Source organism: Geotrypetes seraphini, chromosome 4 (genome assembly GCF_902459505.1).
Source record: "Geotrypetes seraphini chromosome 4, aGeoSer1.1, whole genome shotgun sequence".
Classification (NCBI taxonomy): Eukaryota; Metazoa; Chordata; class Amphibia; order Gymnophiona; family Dermophiidae; genus Geotrypetes; species Geotrypetes seraphini.
The window spans coordinates 118,867,170-118,890,009 of record NC_047087.1 but is presented as its reverse complement, the minus strand read 5'-3'; the positions used below and the strand labels follow the sequence as shown (position 1 = coordinate 118,890,009).

At 47.0% G+C, this 22,840-nt stretch overlaps 2 protein-coding genes across 5 annotated transcripts in view; one reads left to right on the top strand and one right to left on the bottom strand.

Annotated features, from left to right (window-relative positions):
• Window positions 1-1,489, bottom strand: part of CCDC191 (coiled-coil domain containing 191) — a 139,920-nt gene extending 138,431 nt beyond the window's left edge. For both annotated transcript variants that reach the window (XM_033942416.1, XM_033942417.1), the window contains exon 1: window positions 1,216-1,489. In XM_033942416.1, the coding sequence (XP_033798307.1) occupies window positions 1,216-1,308 (93 nt within the window). In that variant the 5' untranslated portion in view covers window positions 1,309-1,489. The remainder of the gene's footprint in view (window positions 1-1,215) is intronic.
• A 199-nt stretch (window positions 1,490-1,688) lies between these two features.
• Window positions 1,689-22,840, top strand: part of QTRT2 (queuine tRNA-ribosyltransferase accessory subunit 2) — an 86,354-nt gene continuing 65,202 nt past the window's right edge. Inside the window, exons 1-2 of one of the 3 annotated variants that reach the window (XM_033940137.1) lie at window positions 1,689-1,740; window positions 15,975-16,206. In XM_033940137.1, coding sequence (XP_033796028.1) covers window positions 1,731-1,740; window positions 15,975-16,206 — 242 coding nt within the window. In that variant the 5' untranslated portion in view covers window positions 1,689-1,730. Of the gene's footprint in view, window positions 1,814-15,974; window positions 16,207-22,840 lie in introns of all 3 variants that reach the window. The other 2 variants (XM_033940138.1, XM_033940139.1) reach the window with 2 other exon arrangements.

Here is a 22,840-nt window from a genome sequence, read left to right as displayed (position 1 = left end):
CAGACCATGCTAGGTGCCCTCCTCCTCTCCACTCCCCACATACCAGGACATAATGTCAGCAGGGAGCTGAGACCAGCACTAGTAGAAGGTGGAGGATGCTGCTTACGCTGACAAACATTTCAAGAGGTATGCGGGGAGCAATTGAGCATTGTGAAAGAATAGGGGGTGCATGGCACAGTGATGCCGGGCGCCACCGCCCCAGTTGCCTCCCTCCCTCTCTCATTATGCCACTGGGTGCCAAAGAGCTATTTTGTTAGGGTGTGTATTTTGTTAGTGTTTAGGAAGGCTACTAAAATGGTGCATGGTCTTCATCATGTATACTGTACTTTGGAGGAAAGGGGAGATACAATAGAGATGTTTAAATACCTACATGGCATAAATGCATATGAGTCGAGTCTCTTTCATTTGAAAGGAAGCTCTGGAATGAAGTTAAGAGGTGATAAGCTCAGGAGTAAACTAAGGAAATACTTTTTTTTTTTTTTTTTTTACAGAAAGGGTGTTAGATGCATGGAACAGTCTCTCAGAAGAGGTGGTGGAGGCAGAGACTGTGTCTAAATTCAAGAAGGTGTTGGAGAGGCACATGGGATCTCTTAGAGAGAGGAAGAGATCATAGTTACTGTGGATGGGCAGACTGGATGGGCCATTTGGCCTTTCTCTGCCATCATGTGTAAATTCCATAGCATGTAAATGAGGAGAGGGTGGAGCATGGGCAGGGCTCCTACTTGAGCATGCAATTTACAGAATACTGTAAATTACACAAATTCCTTCTGCACTTACATAAATGCAGTTATGCCAACTCTGTGAATGGTGTAATTGCAAGCACATAAAATATAAGGCATGCTGGATACCAGGTTACGCTAGTATTCTATAATGGAATCTGGGCGCTCTCACCATGCATGCTGCCCAGTTATAGAATTGCCTCCAAATGATTATTTATACAGAATAAAACATAATCCTGTGCTCTGGCTTATCATTGCTTTGTTCTGGAAACCACTGAGCAAAAAATACAAGATCACATCCACATGGGAATATACAGACAGTCGGGAGTGGGTCACTCATACATTGGAAGAAAGAACACTTCAGTCAAATTTCAAATTGTTTCCTACCTAGATTTTTATAGAAGTCAAAGAAAAATACGGTTTGTTGGTGATTTCTATTGTATGCAGACACCCGGCACGAGGAAGGGAAAATGATGACAAATAGTTTTAGAAGTACCTTAGACTTTTCTTTCTTGGTCAATCTTTTCCAGCGGAAAAGTTCTGATTTTTCCCCTCCAGGATACGCCATTCCCTTCATCGCAATCAGCATTCTTTTCAACCAGCTCAGGAAACCTAACCGCACTTCTAGCAAGCCATAGAACTAAAAATAGTATTATCATAGAATAAATCGATAGGCTTGTTCCTGGAACTCAAGACATCCGCTGTAGGATCTGCTCTCACAGGTCAAACACAAAGCAGCTCATTTTCTCAAAGAACCAACTTTTGTTCCTTTTAGCCAGAGAGAGGTGTTTACCACACTAAGTTCTCTGGGAGTTGTAGTTTAGTTGAAACATCTCTCTACTCTCAGCTAAGGAGCATCGGACTACGTCACCCACAATGCACCAGGAAGCACAGAAGCGTCCATGCTGTCACTATAGCAACCATCCGCCCAATTTTTTTTTTTTGACGTTCATCATTCCCCGGGTGACATGGAAGCTAAGGCGCTCTAGTGACGAAAGTCGTCCAGTTTTGATGACGTTAGGTAAATGAGTTGAATGAAATTTACACTGACTGCCCAGGAGTGGAGGAAGAGGTTTTTTTGTCGTTGTGCACGTGTGAGTTGGAGGCTGAGGGCTCTGGGATTTGATCTACTGTAATAAAGTTTAGAATGGGGATAATTTTTTTTGGCTTCTGGGGCCAAATTAAAGAGTATGGTATGAAGAGAGGACGGATTTTAGAGTCTATTGTCTGGGTAGTTGAAAGATTTGAGTGGGTATCATTTCTTATCACCCGACCCCACTAGGAACACGGCGATACAGTATAACAAAAAGCAAAACCTGGCAAAGCGGCCAAAACCTGCCGCTAGTCGGCAGTTTCGGCAGGAAGCGTTAAAAAACGTAGGCGGCGATGGTCTTCGTTTATAGCTGGTCCGGGAGTAGTCTACTAGTTAGTCAGTCTGATTTTCACGATATCCGTAATGAATATGCATAAAATAGTTTATTATGTACACTGTTTCCATTGCATGTATATCTATCTCTCTCATGCTCATTCATTGGGATCAAATTTCAAACAGACTTATACATTTACTGTAGGATGATGGAAGTATAGGAATGCTATTCACCGATTTTTAAAGTCTGCTGTATACAGGTAGTACTAAACAGAACAAATTCCTCCAAACTATACACTAGTGAAGGGAGGACAGAGTAAAGAAGGAGCAGGGGTATCCATATAATTGCAGTGTTCAGGTGCTATACATTTACATTACATTAGTGATTTCTATTCTGCCAATACCTTGCGGATTACAAAAGAAGTTATCTGGCCATTTCCAGTTGTTTCAGAGAATTGGGAAGAGTCTTGTGGTGTTAGTTTGTCTTCAAGGATTTCTTGAATAGCGTGGTTTTTATTTCTTTTCTGAACAATTTGTAGTCTGGGGTTATTATGAGTAAATTGGAGAGTTGGTGGTCCAGTTTTGCTGCTTGTGTGGCTAGAAGGCTATCGTACAGTTTTTTTTGTTTGATGTCTCTGATTGGGGGATGCGTGAACAGTTTATGGGTTCTCCTATGTCTGGTTAAGGTAGTTTGGATTAGGCGGTGGTTAAGGTAGGCTGGGCTGTCTCCATTATGGCTTTAAATAGTAGGCAGTAGAATTTGAATTGTATTCTTGCTTGCATTGGGAGCCAGTGTGAGTCGAGGTATGCCGCCGTGATGTGGTCGTGCTTCCTCGGTGAATAGATAAGTATTATCACTGTGTTTTGAACTGTTTGTAGTTGTTTTATCTTGGTTGCCAGGCAGGGGAGATAAAGTATGTTGCAGTAGTCTAGAACAGTGTTCTTCAACCTTTTTACACCCGTGGACTGGCAGAAATAAAACAATTATTTTGTGGACCGGCAAACTACTAGGACTAAAATTTAAAAACCCCGTTTACGCCCCATCTCCGCGAGCTCTGTCCCCGCAAACCATCTGATCCCATCTGCACAAGCCGCAATTATGATTTTATATTGAACATATTTTATTAAAGTATAAAAAGAAACAATATTTTGAACAATTGTGATTTTATAAATACAAATATACAGAGCATGGACCAACAAAACCCCTGTCTCCCCTCCCCTTCACATATATCCCCTCTACTATCAAGAAAACTGAACAAGCCAAGTTATTATAGAATGCTACATAGAAATATCATGCTAACAGAATACTGCAGTCTCCAGTTATGTCTCTAGCAGGATATATATTTCAAATCTGATATATTCTAATGACAAAATAGAAATAAAATTATTTTTTTTCTACCTTTTGTTGTCTCTGGTTTCTGCTTTCATCTTCTTTTCACTCTTTTCCTTCCAGCATCTGCCCGTTCCATCCAATGTCTGCCCTCTCCCCCTTCCATATGTATCTGACTTCTTTCTATGCCCCTCTTCCCTGTCCATCCAGCCTGTTCCTCCTCTCCTTTTTGACATCATTCATTCCAGCTTCACTGCCTTCTTCATTTTTATCTCTCCTACACCAGATCTAGCATCTTTATCCCTCTCTCATTTCTCTGCTGACCCCCTTTCCAGCATCAATGTCTCTCTACTTTCTCATTCCTCTCTCTCCCCTTTCCCTCATCTGATCTCTCCATTCCACCCTGACCCCCTTCCCCTCCTGTAATCTCCCTGCCAGCTGTTTCCTTCTTTTTTTTTCTTTCTCCCTTCCCTCCTTCCTTCCCTCCTCCCCAACATTAACTCTCTTCCCATCCCTTTCCCTCCTCCACTCCCAGCAGCATCTCTCCTTCTTTTCCCTTCCCTCCTCCCTCTATCCAACATTAACTCTCTTCCCATCCCTTTCCCTCCTCCCCTCCCAGCAGCATCTCTCCTTCTAACTCTCTCCGAGTCCAGTAACAGCTCTCCCTTTATCCAGCAGCTTCCCTGCCTCCTACAGTGGCTGTCTCCCCTTCCAGCAGCTCTCAGTACTTGCCTGCAGGAAGTTGCAGGTAAATCACTGCCCTGGCAAGTAGGAGAGCTGGTGGGAGGGGAGGAAGTCACTGTGAAGGCTCCCCAGGTTCTTGCTCGCACACGCTGACCATCTCCCTCCACCTGCACCTGAATCTTCAGCTCTCTCCGCGGCCCTCTTCAGCAACTCGGCAGGGGCAGCGATCAAGACAGGCTGCCACGTTGGGACCTTCACTCTCTGAGTCCCGTCTATTTGTTTCAACTTCCTGTTTCCGAACAGGCGAGACTCAGAGAGGGAAGGCCCCGATGTCGGCAGCCTGTCTTAATCGCCTGAGGCTGGGAGGAACATTAGTGAGCAGGAACCGCAGTCGGCAGGAAATTTAACTGCCGAATTGATCTCACCGGCTCTGCGCGGACCGGCAGAAATTTTCTGCGGACCAGCGGTTGAAGAACTGTGGTCTAGAAGACCTAGGACTAAGGACTGTTCCAAGAGCTGGAATTGTATTTTGTCGAAGAATTTTTGAACTTGCCTCAAGTTTCTCATGACCACGAATGATTTTTTTGTATTGTTTTGTTGATTTGTGGTTGCATAGTACAGCATCTGTCTATCGTCATTCCTAGAAGTTTTAGTGGGTTGTAAGGGAAATGTGATTGTGTTTATTACTAGATTTGTTATGCTTGGGGGTTTTATTATTTTCGAGGAGAATGAATTTTGTCTTTAGTTTAATTTTAAATTTAGTTTTGAATTTAGTTTAATTATGCTAATAGCAGGCCTAAATTGTAAATGAATTGCAGCTGGCAGTGATGGTCTGTGGTTAAGGTATTGATTTAAATTAAAGAATGACATGGGGACAAATTTTTCCCTGTCCCCACAGGAACTCAATTTCCCCATCCCATCCCTGCGAGTTTTGACGTTGTCCCTGCCCCATACTTGTAAGCTCTACCTTAACTGCACAAGCCTCGGACACTTACGATTTTAAAGTGGTTGTGCAGATGAGGACAGAGCTTGCAGGAATGGGGCAGGGACAAGCCTGGACGGGCTGGGAAAATGAGTTCCTGCGGGTTCGGGGAAAAATTTATCCCCATATAATTCTCTAATTTAAATGCTGTTCACTTCCACTGATGAAACTTTATGCTATTATGGTAGCCTGAAAATAGGACCAGCTTAAGAAACACTGATATGTAGTACTATCACAGGAAGGAGGGAAAGAAGGTGGTGTGGCAGTGGCTGGCATTAGACCTGCAAGGGCCCAGGCAAAAATTTGGGAGTGGTCCCCAAAGCCCATCAGCAGACTTTAGCTCCAGGTTTGAATTAAGGCATAGGCAAACTAGGCATATGCTTAGAGTCCAAAAGTTTAGGAGAGGCCTGTCAGATGTACTCAGGACCTGGTAGGCTGGGATTGCCAGATGTGTGGATTTTTCTGGATTCTATTGATTTGTAAGCTCTCTTGCATATAGAAGGATAAAGTATCAATATATTTTAGAGTTGAGCCTCTATAAGCTGTCCATTCTTCTCTGTTCCTGTATAGAGATAGTGGTAGGATTCAGCCAATATTAAGTTTGTTTATTAATATTTGATATTAAACCTTTTGCAATAAGCAAACAAAGTGGGGTACATCAGTGTTCTTCAACCTTTTTACACCCGTGGACCGGCAGAAATAAAATAATTATTTTGTGGACCGGCAAACTACTAAGACCGAAATAAAAAAACACATTTTCGCCCCTTCTCTGCAAGCTCGGTCCCCACAAACCATCTGATCCCATCTGCACAAGCCTCAGTTATGATTTTATATTGAACGTATTTTATTAAAGTATAAAAAGAAACAATATTCTGTACAATTGTCAATTTATAAATATAAATATTCAGAGCAAGGACCAACAAAACCCCTGTCTCCCCTCCCCTTCACATATATCCCCTCTACTATCAAGAAAACTGAACAAGCCAAATTATTACAGAATGCTACATAGAAATATCATGCTAACAGAATATTGCAGTCACACATGATAGGAAAAGTGTTAGGCTTTGCAGTCCCCAGTTATGTCTCTAGCAGGATATATATTTCAAATCTGATATATTGTAATGACAAAATAGAAATAAAATGATTTTTTTCTACCTTTTGTGGTCTCTGTTTTCATCTTCTTTCCACTCTTCCTTCCAGCGTCTGCCCTTTCCATCCACTGTCTGGCCTCTCCCCCTTCCATATGTATCTGACTTCTTTCTATGCCCCTCTCCCCTTTCCATCTAGCCTATGTCTCCTCTCTCATTCATTCCAGCTTCACTGCTTTCTTCATTTTTAGCTCTCTTACACCAGATCTAGCATCTTTATCCCTCTCTCATTTATCTGCTGACCCCCTTTCCAGCATCAATCTCTCTCTACTTTCTCATTCCTCTCTCTCCCCTTTCTCTCATCTGATCTCTCCATTCCGGTCCTGACCCCCTTTCCCCTCCTGTAATCTCCCTGCCAGCTGTTTCCTTCCTTTTTTCCTTCTCCCCCTATCCAACAGTAGCTATCTTCCCATCCCTTTCCCTCTTCCCCTCCTAGCAGCATCTCTCCTTCTACCTCCCTCCAGGTGCACTAGCAGCTCTCCCTTTATCCAGCAGCTTCCCAGCCTCCAACAGTGGCTTCCTCTCCTTCCAGCAGCTCTCAGTACTTGCCTGCAGCAGTGATTTCCTTAGGCAGCTTTGGGTCCATTGCCGCCTCTGAGGAAAGGGGAAGTTGCCAAAGTGAATCACTGCCCTGGTAAGTACAGAGCTGCTAGGAGAGGAGACAGCCACTGTTGAAGGCTCCCCATGATCTTACTCCTGCTGTGCTCTGCACATTCGCAACCCTTCCAAGCCGGCAAAAACAGCTTTGCACCGCAGGCCCTGCCACCCAAGACGAGCCGGAGGCCCCTACCCGACGCATCCTCCACGTGGGCAGACTCAGCACAGACGCTGCTGATGGCCCCAATCCACACCTGACCCCCCCCCCCCCCGCGCACGCTGACCATCTCCCTTCTACCTGCACCTTCCCCGGGGCCCTCTTTGGCGACTCGGCAGGGGCAGCGATCAAGACAGGCTGCCGATGTCAGGACCTTCCCTGTCTGAGTCCCGCCTATTTTGTTCCAACTTCCTGTTTCCGCATAGGCGAGACTCACAGAGGGAATGCCCGACGTCGGCAGCCTGTCTTGATCGCCCGAGGCTGGGAGGAACAGAAGATTTCCGCAAACACCACCGGGGCAGGAAATTTAACAGTGTCCTTATCCCAGGACAAGCAGGCATGATATTCTCACATGTGGGTGTCGTCATCTACGGCGCCCCGATGCGGAAGCATTTTCAAGCAAACTTGATTGAAGATTTAAGTTTGCTCTGCTGCTCCACGCATGCGTGCCTTCCTGCTCCACTAGGGGGTGCATCCCCTCGTGGTCTCCAGTTCAAAATTTTCCGCGAGCCTAGAAGTCGTGTTTTTCAGGCTCTGCCCCAAATGCCTTCTAGCACCGCGATTTTTTCTTGTTTTTTCACGATTAAGTCGCTGTGCGCGAATTCTTTACCTTTTAACTTGATTCCTGCTTCGTTTGTGTCGACCCGGAGGCTTCCGGGTCCCCGCGGCCGCGTGGCTAATCGAGCCGCGGCCACTTTCGATTTAATGTCCCGGCCTTTGACCGGCTTTAAAAAGTGCACCCGGTGTGAGCGGCTTCTTTCCCTCACAGATCCGCATCGCCGGTGCATTCTCTGCCTGGGGGCAGCTCATCCAACCGACTCCTGCCCCCAGTGCGCTATTTTCCAGAACAGGGCCCTCCGTCGAAGAAAAGCCCGCATGGCGGACCTCTTCACCCCGGACCAACTCTCCACCTCGGCCTCGAGGTCGGCCCCGGCCTCGGGCCCGGCCTTGACCTCGGCCCCGGATACCTCGGCATCGCCTCGAGACTCGACCCCGAAGTCCTCGGGACAACAGAAAGCCTCGGCCCTGGGTAAGTCCCCTCTTCCCTCTTCAGGTTCCGCAACATCGAAGAAGCCGGCCTCGGGGACAACGACGACGCATGGCGGAAGCCCCATGCTTACAGCCCCGGCAAAGCCCTCCAAGCCTTCGGGCCGTGCCTCCACCACACGGGAATACTCTGATACGAGGTCGCCCCCGGTGGAGTGCACCGAGGCAGTGGACATGCCTTCGATGCTGTCCGTGCCCGTCTTCCAGGACCTACTCCGAGCGATGATCACGTCGGAGCTGTCCGCTGCAATGGCCCAGTTTCAATCGGCCCCGACCTCGACCCCGATTGTGCCGGACCAGCCTGAGCCTCGCATCGAACAACCTCGAGGAAAGGTGCGCAATCCCCGCCGCATCCCATCCTCCTCGGACTCCTCGCCGAGGCGCCCGAGACGTTCTCCCTCCGCAGACCGCCAAGGGGCAAAACGTCGGGCTAAAACGACAGAAACCTCGAACCGCCGTACCTCCAAGAAGGCCCGGGGTTCACCAACCCTACGAGGCCGTTCTCCCACACCGCGTACGGGACCACTAAGGGTGGCTGAGTTATCACTCTCCAACCCACACATCCTCCGAACTCCTCCGAGGGAGTCCGGATCGAGGTCACCGATTCGACATCGATCGGTACCCCGAACCCCGGCATCGTCTCCGAGGGGCTCCTCGAGACGCCGAAGATCGACAACCCCGGAACACTCCCACAGTGCTTCCCCGACCTCGGAGCATGGATCGGAGCAGGAACCTCGATACTCGAGGGAAGCCTCCCCATCCTTCTCCAGACGAAGGTCTCGTTCACCGACCCCGCACGGGGCCCCGGGAACATCCCGCCTATCCTTCACTCGCTTTGTCCAGGACATGGGCCACGCCTTGGACTTAGACCTCCAGTCCGACTCCAGATACTCTAAAGAGTACTTGGCGGAGCTGGATATGCCATCACTGCCCAGAGAGTCCCTTCGCTTACTACCTAACCCGGTACTCCAACAGGCCTTCTTCAGGAACCTGGAGACCCCCTATATGGTCACAGCCGTACCCTCCAAAATGGAGGCTAAGTACCGCACAGTCCCCTACCCGGGATTCGAACAACCACAGCTCTCCCATCAATCGCTGCTGGTAGAATCCTCCTTAAAAAAAGCTCACCCATCCCGGATCTCAGCTGCGGTCCCCCCAGGCCGAGAAGGCCGGACCCTAGACAAGTTTGGCAGGAGACTATATCAAAACGCAATGATGGCCTCTAGGGTGCAAAGCTACACTTTCACCTTCACATCCTACCTCAAACACCTCATTGGACTATTGAGAGCCTTTGAGACGGACCTACCGGCCCCCCGGCAAGGAACGTTCGGCCTGCTTTTGGAGTCCCTCTCCAACCTGCGCCTTCATCTGTTCCACGCGGCCTACGATGGCTTCGAACTCTCCTCCAGAGAGGCAGCCTTTGCTATCGCCATGCACCGACTAGCTTGGCTACGCCTGGTCGACATGGACCCCAACTTACAGGACCGGTTGGCTAACCTCCCCTGCGTGGGAAAAGAACTGTTCGATGACACTATCGAGGCAGCTACAAAACGCCTCTCCGAACATGAACGCTCGTTTGCCTCCCTTGTCCGACAAAAAACAAAACTGCCCGCGTCCAGGCCGTATAGGGCCCCTCCGCGCCGCTACCCACAAAAATCCACCCCGGCCTTCTCGCGGCCCCCACCCAGGCGTCCGCAAACCCACCAGATACTCTCTCAACTTTCGGGCCATTCCTCCGGACAATCCCCCAAGGAATTGCCCTCCCAACCGGACTCAGCTACCCCTACTCCTCTCCGAAGCTCGAGACCTGCTTCGCCTGAGAGCAGTGGAGGAGGTTCCCCTCGACCAACGGGGGAAGGGCTTCTACTCCCGTTACTTCCTAGTACCGAAGAAAACGGGAGACCTGCGCCCAATACTAGACTTGAGACGCCTCAACAAATTTCTGGTACGGGAAAAATTTCGGATGCTCTCCCTACCGACACTTTATCCCCTGATCGACGAGGGCGACTGGCTCTGCTCCCTCGATCTCAAGGAGGCGTACACACATGTCCCAGTGCACCCCGCTCACCGCAAGTTCTTGCGTTTTCAGGTAGGGGACTGGCACCTACAATACAGAGTCCTCCCCTTCGGCCTAGCATCATCACCTCGAGTCTTCACCAAGTGCCTCGTGGTGGTCGCAGCAACCTTACGTTCCCAGGGCCTCCAGGTATTCCCCTACCTAGACGACTGGCTAATCAAAGCCCCGTCCAGGGAAGAGGTTATCTCAGCGACCCAACAGACTATTACCTATCTACAAAGTCTGGGGTTCGAAATAAACTTCCCAAAATCCCAACTACGCCCCTCGCAGTCCCTACAGTTCATCGGGGCCACGCTGGACACGGTTCGCCTCCGTTCCTTCCTCCCCCCTCCGCGCCGAGAGGCGTTAGTAAGTCTGAGTCGAAGGATTTCCCGGCTGACCTCGGTATCAGCCCGACAGATGATGACTCTCCTGGGCCACATGGCCTCCACCGTCCACGTCACATCCTTCGCCCGCCTCCATCTGAGAATCCCTCAATGGACACTGGCGTCTCAATGGCGTCAAGACCGGGACCCGAGCGACCGTCCCGTGACAGTGACTCCTTCATTGCAACGATCGCTCCGCTGGTGTGCCGACTCTTCAAATCTTTCCAAAGGTTTGCTCTTCCTCGCCCCAACCCACAGCAAGGTACTCACCACGGACTCGTCGGAGTACACTTGGGGAGCCCATCTGGACGGCCTACGCACCCAAGGGATGTGGTCAGCACAAGACCGTCGCTACCACATCAACGTGCTAGAGCTTCGGGCCATCTATCTCGCAGCTGTAGCCTTTCAACATCTGCTCCACGACCGAGTGGTTCTCATCCGAACCGACAACCAGGTAGCGATGTACTACGTAAACAAACAGGGGGGGACAGGGTCTTGGTCCCTTTGTCGGGAAGCCCTGCGCCTCTGGAAATGGGCAATCTCCAACAACACCTTCCTTCGAGCGGTGTACATACAAGGAGAACAAAACTGTCTGGCGGACAGACTCAGCCGCCTCCTCCAGCCACACGAGTGGTCACTACACTCTCAGACCCTACGATGGGTGTTCGAACGGTGGGGGACGCCTCAAATAGATCTGTTCGCGCCCCCTCACAACCACAAGCTGCCTCTCTACTGCTCCCGGATACACTCCCCGGACCGGTTCGAGGCCGACGCCTTCCTCCTTGACTGGGAGGGAAGATTCCTGTACGCGTTCCCGCCGTTTCCTCTGATACTGCGGACGCTTGTCCACCTGAAAACAGTACAAGCCACCCTGATCCTGATTGCCCCTCGCTGGCCACGCCAGCCGTGGTTTTCCCTTCTACTTCAACTCAGTGTCAGAGATCCACTGCCTCTGCCTCTGTTTCCCTCTCTACTATCACAGGGTCAGGGTTCACTGTTACATCCCAATCTTCAATCTCTTCATCTGAATGCTTGGTTTCTCTCCCCCTGACTGCTCTCCCCGTGTCTCAATCAGTCAAGGAGATATTGGAGGCCTCTAGAAAAACCTCGACGAGAACCTGCTACTCCCAAAAGTGGACAAGATTCTCAACCTGGTGCTCCTACCACAGCCAGGACCCGGTGTCGGTCCCCGTCCCTCTGGTCCTGGACTATTTACTTCAATTATCTCATTCCGGCCTAAAGACCAACTCCATTCGAGTACACCTCAGTGCGATTGCGGCCTTTTATCAGCCCCTGGAAGGGAAAGCCCTCTCGCTCCATCCCTTAGTCTCTCGCTTCATGAAGGGCCTGCTGAATGTCCACCCTCCTCTCAAACCCCCTCCGGAGGTTTGGGACCTCAACGTGGTTCTGGCTCAACTAATGAAACCTCCATTTGAGCCCCTAGACAAATGCCATCCAAAATTCCTCACTTGGAAGGTAATTTTCCTACTCGCGCTCACGTCCGCCCGGCGGGTTAGTGAGCTACAAGCTCTGGTAGCGGACCCACCCTTCACGGTATTCCATCACGACAAGGTGGCACTCCGCACCCATCCAAAGTTCTTACCTAAAATAGTGTCTGATTTCCATCTCAATCAGTCCATTGTCTTACCTGTGTTTTTTCCCAAGCCCCACTCTCACCCTGGAGAAGTGGCGCTCCACACTCTTGACTGCAAGAGAGCGTTGGCCTTTTACCTCGAACGCACTCAGTCACACCGGAAAGTCCCACAACTGTTTTTGTCCTTCGACCCGAACCGGTTAGGCCACCCAGTTTCCAAACGCACCTTGTCCAACTGGTTGGCCGATTGCTTCTCCTTTTGCTACGCTCAGGCTGGTCTCGCGCTGCATGGTCGAGTAACGGGACACAAAGTCCGAGCGATGGCAGCCTCCGTAGCGTTCCTCAGGTCCACACCTATTGAGGAAATCTGCAAGGCTGCCACGTGGTCTTCGGTTCATACCTTCACCTCCCACTACTGTCTGGACTCACTGTCCAGAAGCGATGGCCGGTTCGGCCAATCGGTACTGCGAAATCTATTTGCTTAAATTGCCAACTTCCCTCCATCCCTTTTCAGTTAGCTTGGAGGTCACCCACATGTGAGAATATCATGCCTGCTTGTCCTGGGATAAAGCACAGTTACTTACCGTAACAGGTGTTATCCAGGGACAGCAGGCATATATTCTCACAACCCGCCCACCTCCCCGAGGTTGGCTTCTTGGCTAGTTAAGTGAACTGGAGACCACGAGGGGATGCACCCCCTAGTGGAGCAGGAAGGCACGCATGCGTGGAGCAGCAGAGCAAACTTAAATCTTCAATCAAGTTTGCTTGAAAATGCTTCCGCATCGGGGCGCCATAGATGACGACACCCACATGTGAGAATATATGCCTGCTGTCCCTGGATAACACCTGTTACGGTAAGTAACTGTGCTATCTCGCCGGCCCTATGCGGACCGGCAGGAATTTTCTGCGGACCGGCACTGGTCCGCGGACCGGCGGTTGAAGAACTGTGGTGTACATAACAAGATGTAGGAAAACAGAAAGGAATGCCAACAATATACTACTACTATTAATCATTTCTAAAGCGCTACTAGACATACACAATGGAGTACAACAAAACATAGGAAAAACAGTCCTTGCTCAAAAGAGCTTATGAACTGGACAAGAAGGTGCATCGATACACGGTGTTCAGGTGGGAGAATTATAGTGGGAATGAAGCCAGATATAGATGCTTAGCAGGTAGAGGAATGATAAGACAGATATTGGTGCCTAACAGGTGGGTTGAAGTTTGGAATTGGAAGCAACTTCAAAGAAATGGGCTTTGAGTCTGGATTTGAATACTGCCAGAGATATAGCTTGATGTACTGAGTCAGGTGGTGCAGCAAAGTAGAAGGGATGGAGTCAGGAGTTGGTAGTAGAGGCAGATAAGAGATAATTTTCCGATGAGCAGAGTACCTGGGTAGGTCAGTAAGAGGAGTTTGGACTGTATGTGGAAATGGATAGGGAGCCAATGAAGTGACTTGAGGAGAGGGGTAATGTGGGCATATTGACATTGGCAGAATATGACGCGTGGAGTAGAGTTCTGAACTGATTGAAGAGGAGAAAGATGGTTTAGCGGAAGGCCAGTAAGATGCATTTTGCAGTAGTCTAGGCGAGAGGTGATGAGAGTATGGCAGAGAGTCTTGGCAGTGTGCTCGGAAAGGAAGGGTCTGATTTTAGCAATATTGTTGACAAAGGACTACAGGAAAGGTAGGAAATTTCTAAAGAGAAAAGCAAAGTCAAAGTTGTTCTATGGCCAAAGAGTACTTACGCTAGCCAGTAGAGCCAGTGGAAAAGGCAAGGGAGAAAAGATAATTTTTTTTTGTGCAGTACAAAAATTAGGATAGGAGGATTCAGCATGAAGTTCAGGGGGCAATGAATTTCAGAACAGAGGTCCCTGATAGAAAACAGCAGTGTGTCTAGATAATTCATGGCGAGAGCAGAAGACTGGAGGTAAGGCAAGATGGTGAGCATTCACTAAGCGAAAGGCACCTGAGAGGAGTATAAGGGGTGTTTAAGAATGAAAGGTATGCAGGGAGGCTGATATGTAGGACTTGATAGTCTAAAGTCAATATTTTATGCCTGATGCAAAATGGTAAGGTTGTTCAGTCACAGAAAAGAGAAGGTGAATTGGAAGTGCTATGGGGCAGACAAAGCTTTGTTTAGAGCCTCGCAGAGAACCAGTGGAACAAGTAAGTTTCTTGATGGGATTGTAGAGAAGGAGTAGAAAAGGGAGACAGTGTGTGAAAAGTCTTCAGCTACAGGTTAAGAAAAAGATGACAGCAGAGCTGGATTAAGATATAGTCAAACTAGATATGCACCTAGGAGGTGAGTTCCTTTGGGAACCTCTGTCATGCTTGGTGGTTTGGTGTGGGTGATGGCCCCAACTAGTCACAAACTTCACTTTTAAAGTCTGTTAAAGAGTTGGCATATGTGTGTGTCCTATGCCTAACAGCTGTGTCTAAAATTGCCTTGGAACTAAAAAAAAAAAGTCTTGAACTCACCATAGCAAAGAGGCATCAGCTGCAGGATTTTGTTTTTGCCCTTGCTGCTGCTTGTTCATGGCTCCAGTGATCATTGCTCTGTACTTTGCTGGCCTGTGCACAAGAGCTGTACCTACAGCTCAGCTCTTGTGCATAGACTTTAGGCATGTCCCCTCCCCCTGTTATTGCCAATGCTCAATGTCAGCCTAGCATTGCTAGCCGTCAGCATTTTCGGTTGGCCTAACCAATGTCAGCAGAGGCCTATGGGACATTATATCAATCTGACCCTAAATTCTCCTGCACAGAATTCACATACATTAAGCATCCAGCCAGACTGGATTGTTTATCAAGAAGATATGCTACTTGAATGGGACAAAGAAGCCAGAGACTAATCCATCTACCATTCCTGCAAGTGTCACATCTTCCTTATCAATTGAACTAACCATTGTTTCAGTTTACAAATTATATACAGAAAGATACTGGGACATAAACCTATAAAAGCCTCCTCTCTGCAACACCCCTCTCTCTCTTTGGAACCTAGCCCGTGAAGCCTGGACCAACCCCCAGCCTTCTCTGTTTTCCTGTGGACCTTGGCTACACACACACACATGCACACACACACACATGCACACACACACATGCACATGCACACACACACATGCACACACACACGCACACACACACACACACATGCACATACGCACACACACACACACGCACATACACACACATACACACACATACACATGCACATACACACGCACATACACACACATGCACACACATCCACACACATGAACGCACATCCACACACACATGCACACACACGCACGCACATACACACACAAGCACATACACACACACACACACACACACATACACCTCATCCTTACACTCAACACAAACTGGTTCAGATCTGGTGAAGCATTGTATAAAAGATAAGTTATCTTGTTGAGAATAATTATAGAAGATATATAGTGATTGTATATATATGAAGATAATGGGCTCAAGTAAATTATAATGAAAAAGGGATCAATGAGGATAAAGGCTGTGATATACAGGAGTCATATACCCTGTCAGCCATCTGAAAATCCCCTCCAAATAGTCACTAATATTCACATTTTGACTGGTTATGTGGCTCTGAATATTGATTTGGGCATACCAGTTTATCAGCTATTTGTAGGTTTGGGGCAACACAAACAATGTGCAGATAATTTACTTGTTGTTTTGTGTTGAGTATCACCTGGTAAAATAAAAATGCTGTGTAACTCAGTGTTTTGCACTGGATTGTGGAGTTCTGTGCATCTGCCCCTGTGTATCTGAATAACGCTGGCTAAAGCTAAAAAATGAAAATAGCTAACTAATTCTGGGTTTTTTTTCCCCTTTAAGGATCTGGTTGTCACTTGAAGAGTGCTTTTAGTATGAAGCTGGATCTTTGCAAGGTGGTGAATGGTTGTCGCCTTGGAAAGCTTACAAACCTGGGTAGGAATGGTGATAAAAGCATCGTGTTCCCGGGCTGCATGCTGTATACCAGGACTGGTTCAGCACCTCATCTTACTTATGACACAATGCAGACAATTGAAGGTCTTCCACTCATGACACAAATCACACTTTCAACATTGTAAGTAGTTAAGTGCCAATACATCTTAGAGAATTCAGATAGTACTTCAGTGATACTCTGAAATGACTAGGGAAAATAATCATGGTGCCACAGCAGCTAAAAGCTAGGTCAACTTAGTCAGATGTAACTAAAATGGGCCATACGTACAATCTGAATTCTTTTTTTTATCACTAATCTATTTGTATCTCCTGGGTTCTGACCCCTTTTTTTAACTTATCTGGAACTTCTTTTTTTCCATTGTTGTCATGCTAAAAGTTTGCCTGCTTTTTTTTTTAACCTGCTCATATAATTCTGTTTTATGCATAGCATTAGAGACTCTATCTTATACGTTTACAATAAATCCAGTTTTCCCTTTTTCTGTTTAGTTGTGAAAGAATCTTGGCATCCCCAGTCTGCCTAGCCTAACCCCCTCTTTTACGAAACTATGATAGCAATTTCTAGCGCAGGGAGCCACGCTGAATGGCCTGCACTGCTCCCGACGCTCATAGGAACTCGGTGACCATCCGGAGCAGCGCGGGCCATTCAGAGAGGCTACCCATGCTAGAAACTGCTATTGCAGTTTCGTAAAAGGAGGCCTAAGTCTGGATGCCTTTATATCTACTAATAAATTGCTTTACATTTTTCTATTTCCCTTTTTAATTGTGCTTCTCTGTTTAAGCAATCTCACAGAAATGCCTTCCCTGCATCCCAAATGATACTTAATTTTATGCAAGATGGTTCTATGTCTGCTGGAGCCAAAGTTAAATATCCTTGCTCAATAGCAAGATAGTTTTAGCCCTTCACTTTGATTTTTCCCTTTGTGCCACCACCCCTTTGCCAAAGCCTCAGAACTATGCCACGATCTAACATAATTGGATTTGTGCAGACTAAACACCAGCCTTCCAAAAGTTAGTCCAAGCTAAGTAATAGGTATAGTCCCATACTGAGTAATGGATATACTACTACTGCTTATCATTTCCATAGTGCTACTAGATGTACGCAATGCTGGATATAGGGCTAGATTCACAAAGCAAACCGATCAGTTTGCGACCCCTTTACTATCAAATTTCCCTCCGGACTGATTCACTTACCTCTCCTGCAGTCTGCTTCGAATCCATGCATGCATATGAAGTGAAACGCATGCAAAATAGGCTGGGACGCGATTCACAACACCAAATTTCAGATCTGACTGGGCTGGCTGATCACCTGAACAAGCGACTGCTGGGGACCAGTCGAAAACATCTTTCCTGCTCTCGGCACGCCCTGCCAGCTCTGCCCCATGCTCGTCTCCTGCCTGCCGCCCCAGTGCTCTTCTCCTGCCCGCTCTGCCCCATGCTTTTCTGCCTGCCGCCCCGATGAAAAAAGCAAAAAATAAAAAAAGTCGTGGTCCCGAAAACCTCCTGCAGCCCCGACTCTCCCAGACTCTCCCACTGCCCTGAACGCCTGCCTGCCTGCCCCGAAAACTGCCTGCCTCGATCGTCTGCCCCGATTCCCACCCTTCCCCACAGTGCAAGCCCGTGGTTTTAACCCGCAGGCTTTTAAGCAGGTTAAAACCATGGGCTTCTAACGCTAAGCCGGGCCCGAATGTCTAGCGCATATGCAGTCCATCACTTAACAGTGATCCGTGCCTGCAAATGGGGGCGTTCCTCCGAACGCCCCCATCTGCATATTTACTTATTGGGAATCATCGGACCTGCCCGGATCAGGCCCGATTGGGCAGGTTAGTGAATTTGGCCCATAGTCCCTACACCCTGGATTTAATTCCTTTCACACATCTACAAAGACCCACCTGTGGAGATAAAAATGTAGCTCTTCCCCCTCTTTTTTTCCAGCTGACCTGTCCAGCCCCCCAAACCACAGTTCACATATCACCTTCTATAATTACTGCCCTTTGTCCCCCTCTAATAACCTCATTGAAAGCTAAGTTTGGAAAACTCCTCTTTTTGGGCAAGTGGGGGCATAAACATTCAAGATAGCTCCATATCATCTACTCTCCCCTTTCATTCATACCCGTCTGCCATCCTCATCATAACCCATGTCATATTGTGGAAATAGATGTGTCTTAAAAATTGAATTTGCTCCTCCTTTCCACTTGGTCCTCTCAAGGAGTAAATACATCCCTGCTTTTAATATTTTGCGTTCACTCACTGACAATTTGGTTTCCTCCAGTAGTGCCACTTGAACCTAGACATCTTTAAAGTGTTTCAATACTGTCTTCCTGTTGATTAGATTATTGAACCCGTCTCTGTTCCAGTTTGCTATTTAAGGCCCTGAAATCCCCCACTGTATCAATGTGTCCAATCTCATACCTCTCCTTCCTTACACTCTATCAGAACAACCTTCCCCCTTTTTTTTAGCAGGCTACCACTTGGGATGGCCTGCCACCTGTGTTGGCCTACAACCTTCCTGTGTGCCCAATTACATAAGAACTGTGCTTTCCTTACATCCCCTTTACCTTCTCCTTTTTCTCCCTCAGCTCCCAATAGTTCCCTCCCAACCTCTTCCTTCCTCCCTTGTTTTCAGCCTCTCAAACCCTTTTTAGTGATCTATGCTCAGCAAGATTCCCCTCTCCAATCCTGTTGGCAGCCCATACCACCCCATACCACCTGCTGCCAACCTTCTTTCACAAGCACCTCTTTTCACTCCCTCCCATCTAATTTCATATTCATAGATAACATATTTATAACAATTTCACCCTTCCCCGCTCTAAACTTCATCCTAAAATTATGTGCCATAATTAAGTCATTAACATCCCCTATTCAGCCTAGAAACGTACCCTATAATACAGCGTTACTTCTAACCCTTTCATATATTTTTGCCCTGCGCCCAACTGAAAGCCTTGTCTTATCTCAGGTTGACTGAGGATGCTTGAAAAAGGGGTGGGGAACGAGCATAGACCTTCAATGTCATTGAAATGCTCAGGTTGGTGTCTTCAGACCAGTAGCCTTTTCTAGATGAGAGATAGACACAAGAACAATGAAATGAAGCCCTTTCAAACTAGAGCAACTAGAAATATTAGCATAATCTTTGTCTCTGTGATTTTACCTACATACCTTTTTAGCATCCATCAGGACTAAGAGGAGGAGAAGACAGAGGCCTCAACTTCGTTTGAAGCTGGAAGAACAAAGAGCATTAGATCACTAGAAGCGAAGGGTATAATTGAGGAGAAGAGTGAGAATGCTGTGGGAGAGAGGGAATAAGGGGAGTAAGGAATGCTTCTGGGTGAGATGGAAAATGAAAGAGGCAAGAGACAGGGTTATATGTGGATGGGAGGCCTACATTTACCAGGGATAAAATACATTACCAGGTATTCCTGCTATCTGCCTCTCCAGGACAGATTATTTCTGGGGTGAGGTAGATGTACATGGTTCATGTAATTGGTATCTGGCAAGTATGTACCAAAAGAAATTTTTGAATTCTGGCCCTTTTGCAAACAACACCTCTGTTTAGTGCAGTGCATCTCAATCCAGTCCTTGAGGTACATCTGGCCAGTCAGGTTTTCAGGATATCCACAATGCATATACATGACATAGATTTGCATATAATGGAAGCAGTGCATGCATATGCATTATCCTGAAAACCTGACTGGCTGAATGTACCCCAAGGATTACGTTGAGAATCCCTGCTGTAGTGTATGCCCTTGTAGTGCACATTTTGCTTTTGAGCCTGCTGGCTTACCAGATATGCAGTTTTTAGAAAACAATGCGGTCCTTTACTAAAGCCTCAATTAAAGTGGTCTGAGTGCGTCCTTTACCTGGGTCTTTCCTGCACACTAAGGCCACTTGTGTCGCACCCAGACATTGACCAATTCCAGTGCAATAGGGATGGTATGCTGAACCATAGGGTGTTGTCAATCCTGAACATTGAACTGCAGATGTTACCACTCAAGGTTTTCTCATGTACCTCCTCCTCCTTCCTGTTCTCTTCTGCCGTCTTCTATTTTGTCTTCTGCATTCGAACAAGGTGTTTTTCTGATCTGCTCTTTCGGTTGTTTGTTATTTTGCGCTGTTTTTCATTTTTTCACTGATTTTTCACACATATTTGGCTTCTTAGCCTCAGGGCTTTGCTGTGTCTGGGTTGAGAGGAGCAGACTTCTGAGTTTGCATCTGGCAGGTGTATCCCTTGGAGGACCTTCTTCAACCAGCCTTCTGAATATTGGTGAAACTGAGCTGAGGGACCATTCCCTCAGTGTTGCTTGCTTTCCTGACTTAGTCAGGGGCTGGAGTATAGGTTGTTTAGGCGCTAGTAGCATTCTCGAAGCGCTCACGATGCCTTGCTGCGCCTTTGTTCTCCCGCTCCTTCTGCTGTGTTCCAGCCTGAGGTGGTGGAACTATCTGTCCAGATCTTCTCCTGATCCAGCTACACCTCTGAGGAGATGAGGCAGGCTGCAGCAGGATATCCCCAGTATGGTCTATGAGTAAGGCTGTTACAGCCTATGGGGAAAATGATTTTTGGGGGGGAGTCTTCTAAAGTGGTGTTTGACAGTTTTTTCTCATAGATTCTGCTTCCCCCCTGCCCTGAAATCCTATTCACAATTTTTTGGACAACTATGGGTGCTTTTTGGCCTTTTTTTTTTTGTAAGTTTAATCATAATTTACAAGCATAATACTTGATACAGCAACACGACTTAAACATCTTAAAGGAAATCTTTACATACTTTCCTTTAAAAAGAGGAAATTAAGCAACAAATAATAAACCTCCTTAGACCACTATACTATACGCAAGGGGATCATCATTACTCAGGAAAATTTAAAGCAATTATCATTAAGAAAAGGCGAAAAAAAACTGAATCCCTTTGAGTTCATGTTCTTAACATAAGAACTTAAGAAATGCCTTCACCGGACCAGACCTTAGGTCCATCTAGACCAGCGACCCGCGCACGTGGAGGCTAAGCAAGGTGTTCCCTGATGAATACCTTGTTTACCCGTATCCCTCAATGTGATTTGCAAGAAGGTGTGCATCCAACTTGCCCTTGAATCCCTGAATGGTGGTCTCCGTCACAACCTTCTCTGGGAGAGCATTCCAAGCGTCCACCACTCGCTGTGTGAAACAGAACTTCCTGACATTTGTCCTGGGCCTGTTGCCCCTCAGTTTCAGTCCATGACCTCTTGTTCGTGTCACATTTGACAATGTGAATAACGATGTTTCTTGCTCTATTTTGTCGAATCCTATTAGTATTTTAAAAGTCTCTATTATATCCCCTCGCAGTCTTCTCTTTTCGAGGGTGAACAATCCCAGTTTTCCAAGCCGTTCCTTGTAGCTCAGATTCTCCATACCTTTTACTAGCTTCATAGCTCTCCTCTGCACCCTCTCCAGCAGGGTTATATCCTTCTTTAGATAGGGAGGCCAGTGTTGGATACAGTATTCCAAGTGTGGTCTGACCATTGCTCTGTAAAGCGGCATTATGACGTCCGCCGATCTACTCGTGATTCCCTTCTTTATCATGCCCGACATCCTGTTCACTTTCTTTGCCGCCGCTGCGCATTGAGCCGACGGCTTCAGGGTCCTGTCTATCAGTACCCCCAGGTCCCTTTCTTGTTCGCTCTTGCCCAAAATTACACCTAACATTTTATATTCATGTTCCTTGTTTTTCCTGCCCAGGTGCATGACTTTGCATTTTCCTATATTGAACTTCATCTGCCACTTTTCCGCCCATTTCTCCAGCTGATTCATATCTTTCTGTAGTTCTTTTGTGACTCAGCTGCCCGTCCTAGTTTTGTGTCATCTGCAAACTTGATAATATTGCTTGTTGTTTCTTCTTCCAGGTCATTTATGAAGATATTGAATAAGATGGGCACAAGAACCGAGCCCTGGGGCACACCGCTTGTCACCTTCTCCCAGTCCGAGAATTTCCCATTTATGCCCACTCCTTAGTTAACTCTGTTCCTCTTATGATCTTCTTCATATCTAGAAAAGTTCTCAGATGTTGTGGTTCAAAGAATACATACTTCAGACATACTTATAGGGGGGTATGTTAGCAAGAATGTAGCACCCAAGGTCCTAGTCTCTTTCCTCATGCCCAGAAACAATTTCCTTTTATCCTGTGTGGTTTTCATTACATAAGGATATATCCAAATTTTTTGTCTGTAAAAAAATAACTGTGAATTATGGAAATACTGTTTCAAAACCAAATTTAAATCATTTTCAAATACAAATGAAATTAATAATGTTGATCTATCAGTTATGGTTACAGTAGATTCTTCCAATATAGCTGATAAATCCTGCAGTATGTTTTCATTCACTTGAGACTGAACCACATCCTCTGGTTCTAAAGTATCCCCGGTTTCTTTGAAGATATAGGCAAATAATATACCTTGTTCATAGGAGGAATTTTTGATGAGAAAAAGTTCAAGATCTTCATTAGGTATTTTTTAAACAAATCTACCAGAGTCATTGCCACTACTTTTGGAAAATTCAGTACTCTAAAATTTAGGGCTCCTTTTATTAAGCTGCGATAGCGTTTTTAGCGCACGCAAAATTGCCGCGCACACTAAACCCGCGCTACACGGCTAGAACTAACGCCAGCTCAATGCTGGCGTTAGCGTCTAGCGCGCGCTAAAACTGCTATCGCAGCTTAGTAAAAGGAGCCCTCGATCTTCGATTGAAATTTTCAATCCTTTCAATTTTTTGGTACAAAATATTATTATCCTTCATA